The sequence below is a fragment of the Triticum urartu genome, chromosome 5 (assembly GCF_003073215.2).
Source record: "Triticum urartu cultivar G1812 chromosome 5, Tu2.1, whole genome shotgun sequence".
Classification (NCBI taxonomy): domain Eukaryota; kingdom Viridiplantae; phylum Streptophyta; class Magnoliopsida; order Poales; family Poaceae; genus Triticum; species Triticum urartu.
This window is the reverse complement of record NC_053026.1, coordinates 312,055,557-312,060,281: the sequence shown is the minus strand read 5'-3', so window position 1 is coordinate 312,060,281 and position 4,725 is coordinate 312,055,557. Positions and strand designations below refer to the sequence as shown.

At 46.4% G+C, this 4,725-nt stretch overlaps 1 protein-coding gene across 3 annotated transcripts; it reads right to left on the bottom strand.

The window, feature by feature from the left end:
* Positions 1 to 801: 801 nt before the first annotated feature.
* Positions 802 to 4,390, bottom strand: LOC125508760 (protein DETOXIFICATION 21-like). 3 transcript variants are annotated; one of them, XM_048673552.1, is made up of 9 exons: positions 3,974 to 4,390; positions 2,689 to 3,230; positions 2,466 to 2,552; positions 2,278 to 2,334; positions 1,948 to 2,186; positions 1,697 to 1,815; positions 1,483 to 1,569; positions 1,228 to 1,346; positions 802 to 1,151 (listed from the first exon to the last, which is right to left on the bottom strand). In XM_048673552.1, exons 1-8 carry the CDS (start codon positions 4,277 to 4,279, stop codon positions 1,266 to 1,268), a joined length of 1,518 nt encoding a protein of 505 aa, XP_048529509.1. In that variant the 5' UTR covers positions 4,280 to 4,390; the 3' UTR covers positions 802 to 1,151; positions 1,228 to 1,265. The 3 variants fall into 3 exon arrangements, with proteins under 3 accessions (XP_048529509.1, XP_048529510.1, XP_048529508.1); XM_048673553.1 differs by having other exon boundaries at positions 802 to 1,127; XM_048673551.1 differs by having other exon boundaries at positions 802 to 1,346.
* Positions 4,391 to 4,725: the final 335 nt, after the last annotated feature.

The following is a 4,725-nucleotide window of genomic DNA, read 5'->3' as shown; positions in this document are numbered from 1 at the left end:
TTAGGTTTTGGATCCAATCCAAACTCTTTTGCAATTCTCAAGGAAAATCAAGAGTCGATAAAATATAGTCTTTCTATTATATAATTCTCCTTGAATCCACATAAATAGTGAAGATTTATTCAATACCTTTTGACTCGATTTCCCACAACAATTGACGCCAGGTCTTCCGATGTCCCCGCACAAAAATTTGTGCACACACTCGCACCGGGTCCCGAATGTTCAACATCCCTTAGGTGTTCTTCAACCCTATGTTCATATTAATAGGAAGTTGACATGCATTTACTGTCAGGAACCTCGTTGCTTTTAGACACTTTTGTGAAGCCTTGTCCTATTGTGTCCAGATTTCTCCTCTTCTTGGGTGGCTGAGTGGACCTATGGGTCACATCCACTCTCACTAACACATTCACAATGAAAATGTTTTAATTTGTGACACCTATATACTCACTCACTAAATGCAACTGGCAGATTATTTATGATGTGTTGCAAATTGATAATCTTCTGAATCTCCAGTTCAGATTCATCAGTATGTGGCTCTAAGGACAGGGTATCTGACAATCCATAAGTGTAGGGGATCTATTGTAGCCCTTTTTGATAAGTAACAGTGTCAAACCGGACAAGGAGCAGAAGAAATTGGTCAATATATTTCTTCTAATCTCACGTCAGCCCTCCCCGGTATAATCTGTAAAATCAGCGTGTACGTTTAGCAAAGTTCGTCCGTCAGAGAGAAATCTCGGATAATCTTTACGCCTAACTGATTGTTTCATAATTACACCAAGATACCTGATGACAAGACCAAGCGAATGCAATGGATATACAAACACCATGTTACTAATCACAACCAAAATCAATCAATCCAAAACAACACTAGTGCCACCAGCCCACAGCAATCCAAGGCATATTTTACATGCTGAAGCAGTGGTAGAAATTACAGAAAATCAAGTGTCCCTTGAGTAATACACCCTCTCTTCCTAAATATAAGACGCTTTTGCAGTTTCAATTGAACTGCCAAAATGTCTAATATCCAGAAACAGAGATAGTATGTTCTCCATTCTCTAGTGGAGCCTGCGTTACTGACTCACTGTTACCTTTTGCTCGATCTTGAGGAACAACCTCCGACACATCTGCGCCTACAAATGTTCCATCCATTCATTCTTCACATATTGAAAGAACCGTAGTTAACCTCTGAAACGCCGCGAACTCCGATCAAGCAGAGTATGCATGTTCTACCTTGATGGCGATTCATTACTTGTGCCGGATTTCTAATCTCATGGACTTGACCTTGAATCTGACTTTCCATTGTTCCCGTCCATGTACCACCTCTTCAATCTCTCCTGAGTAACCTCCACCTGAAAAAATAGAATAGAAACCATAACTGAGTACATCTCCTACTCATGAAGAATTCTATTCAGTAGATAAGTCATATGAAGACTTTACTTAGCAATGTTTGATTACAGTGATGAACGAACAGTTAACCAAGCTAACCTGTTTATCCCAGTCGGTCCTAATTGTTATGAACAGAAGTACAATTGTTTGAACCAGTGTCCCGAGCAGCATGCCAACCCAAATGCCCTGTAACAACAACCAATGAGAGTTAGGACCAGAACACTGATCCAGGAGACACAAGGACAATGATTTTAATTTGTAACTAGTAGTCGACTGATAGGTACAACAGCAATGTCTAAAATAATTATCGTACCTTCACATGGTATCCAAGAACATAACCTAGGATCGCTCCAAGAGGGATACCAATCAAGTAATATGTTGCGATGTTAACATAGGCAACGACACTTTGCCAACCGGCACCAACGGCAACACCTATCAAACGAAGTTATAGTATCAGTAAACCAAATGGACCTTTCATTAGTATGACAGGCAAATCGTTTGCCTCGTTTTGAAAAAAGTAAGCAAACTAGAAGATTTGGAATTCAGTCAAATGCTAAAGCAAACCTGATAGCACTGGTTGAACACTGTTCAGCAAGATGGAGAAGGCCAGAAGAGGCGACAGGTCAGCAACTAAGGCAGCCACCTCTTCACTCGTGGTAAATATGTAGGAAAGCTTCCCACGGAAGAAAAGAAAGAAGACGAACAACACAAGGCCTATTGAGAAAGAAGTCGCGACGACATTTAAGATGGCAAACTTGGCCCTTTTTGCACTTCCAGCTCCGAGCTCGTTTGCCACACGCACTCTATAAGACACAAAATCATTATCATCAAAAATCTGAAAACTGATTCAGTCACATGATACGAGTAACAGAGAGCTCTAAATCAACAAGTTACCCTGTTGCAGCCAAAAAGCCGATAGAGATCATCATCTCCCAACCATTGATGTTAAGGCTGCAGATTTCACAGATAGAAACCACAGTACCTAATTAGTTGATATGCAATGGCAGGGAAACAATATGAAACAATGCAATGACAATATGAAATGATGAACTGTGAAGTAAAGAGTAATAAGTATGTATTACCATATTGAAAGAGCGTCAAGTGCACTCTCTGCATTCTTCATGTACCCGGTTAGGAGGACCAGTATGGTGCTGTACCACAATTCCAAACTGAAAAGGCAAATAGGGAAAAACATGCATTATTGACAAGGACGGTGAAGTATAAAATGTCGACCCACACTTGGTGAGTAGGTACACTTGGGCAGCTGAAATAGTATATATAGTGAAAGCTCAAGTTTGTTCATACCAGAGCATCACACCAGAGGACAGAGAGAGCTTGAAGATAGGGACGAGGTCGGTGAGTGCTGTGAAGGAGAAGCCCGTCCACGTGAGAGGGCAGCCACCGAAGAGGACGAAGATGAGCTGCCCAAACGCAGGTATCCACATGGCGATGACCATGGAGGTCATGACCCCGGCGAGCCCAAGGTGCAGCTTGACGGTCAGGAGCCACGAGAGGAACAGATGGAGGCCGAGGTTGACGAAGGCGAGGTAGGTGATGATCAGGTTCTTGCTCTGCGCCTGCAGGTACATCTGGAGCGTGAAGTTGAAGACGCTGGCGAACATGACGGGGATGTACCATATGGAGATGGTGCCGGCGACGGCGCTGATCGTTGGGTCCTGGCCGATGAAGACGAGCAGCGGCTCGGTGAATATGAAGATGGGGAGCATGAGCACGGCGCAGCCGCTGAGGATGATCCAGGACCGCTGCAGGTAGATGCCCATCATGTGGTACTGCTTCGCCCCGTACGACTGCCCGCACAACGTCTCCAGCGCGCTCGCCATGCCGAGCTGCATTCAGTTCACTTACGTTATTAGTAGTTGTGTTTGAGATCATCAGCCTTTTCTGGTTTGATACAAATTTGCTTCTGATGCAGTGAAGACTCTGAAATGTCTGAACCGGTGCAATGCCACTGGTCTACCGGACAAAGAGCAAATGGTATTAAGTAGTAACTTAGACCGGCTCGGGATGGAAAATGACAGAAAAATCCAATGGGGTTGTTTTCGCCCAAAGAAAAATCATATGGGGTTTGTCCCGCTTTGACATGAGCAGTGACTTGAAAGTACTGCGTGTACCAGAACTACTTTACTTTTGGTGTACAAGTCGACAGCAAACTGGAGTTTGATTTGCCAAAAATGAAGAATACGGTGCCAAGCATGGACCACGATACAGTTGGCGTATATGTTTGCCCGCACATTTCCTATCAATATCATGTCGTGTCACATCATCGGTATCAAAATGCGCTACTTGCACATAGAGAAACCGTGTTCTATTTTTGCGAGGAAACACTGTTCTTAATTCTTATTCTGCCCCGTTGTTTGTATGTTAATGATGATGTTGAAACTGTCTACAGACTGAAGCAGGGGCGCGCTCCTGGTTTGGTTCTACAAATTTAATCAGTTTTTTGTATATACAAGTATACTAAAAACTTAAGCAGTTCAGTTATGGTCAAGCCTTAATTCTTTGTCAGATTGAAGCAAAATCATGATGTTCGGAAAAAGAAAAGGAAGAAGCAAAGCAGGAAGGTGATTACCAGTATGCCGTTGCTGAAGCGCATGAGCACGGTGGAGACGAGGGCGTAGGCGGCGAGCTCGGTGGGGCCGATGTGGCCGATGAAGGCCTGGCTGATCACGGTGACCCCGAAGGTGGAGAAGCGCGTGCAGATGGACGGCCCCGCCACCGCCCACAGCTTCCGGTTCTCCTCCAGCAGCTGACGCCCCAGCCCCACCTCCTCTTCTTCCGCCCCTCCCTCGCCGACCATGTCACTCCCGCCATTCTCCGCCGCCGCCGGCCTGGGCTCCAGCAGCGGGGCCTGGCTCTCCTCCCCCCTCTTCTCCATTGGCTGAAAGGCCCAGTGAATCAGCCACGTCTATCCTAGTAGAATCTTGGAGAGAATCTGATCAAGGCGCGGATTTGACACACGCAGCCAGGCCTAACAACGGGCAGCCGTCTTTATAGAGGAGGCGGCAAGAGAGAGAGAGAGTTCGCTGGTGCCGGGGGCGTGCGTGCTTGGTACTGGTAGATGCGACGCGAGGACGAGTTTGCCCCTGTGGCACCTTCTGCTTCTTGGTTGGTAGGGGGGAGCAGGACGGGCAGATCGGGCATATGTGCCCGGCCATTGGTCACCAGCGTTTACACGCCCCGCGGTTCAAGCTAACCTTAACCTGTGGCGTTCCACGGTTGCAGCGCGCGGTCTGGGCGCTGGCACGTAGACGCCTGGACCTCGCCGGTCGTGGCACTGTCGCTAGCTCTCGTCAGTACGCACGTTGGCCGTCCGACGCAGCA

Bases quoted from the DNA above. Each gene is read 5' to 3' on its own strand.
- LOC125508760 (XM_048673551.1), bottom strand. From the start codon at position 4,279: ATGGAGAAGAGGGGGGAGGAGAGCCAGGCCCCGCTGCTGGAGCCCAGG. The intron at 3,231-3,973 runs GTAATCACCTTC...AACTGAATGCAG, and splicing joins GCTTCAGCAACGGCATACTG to CTCGGCATGGCGAGCGCGCT. The intron at 1,347-1,482 runs GTTAGCTTGGTT...CTATTTTTTCAG, and splicing joins GGACCGACTGGGATAAACAG to GTGGAGGTTACTCAGGAGAG.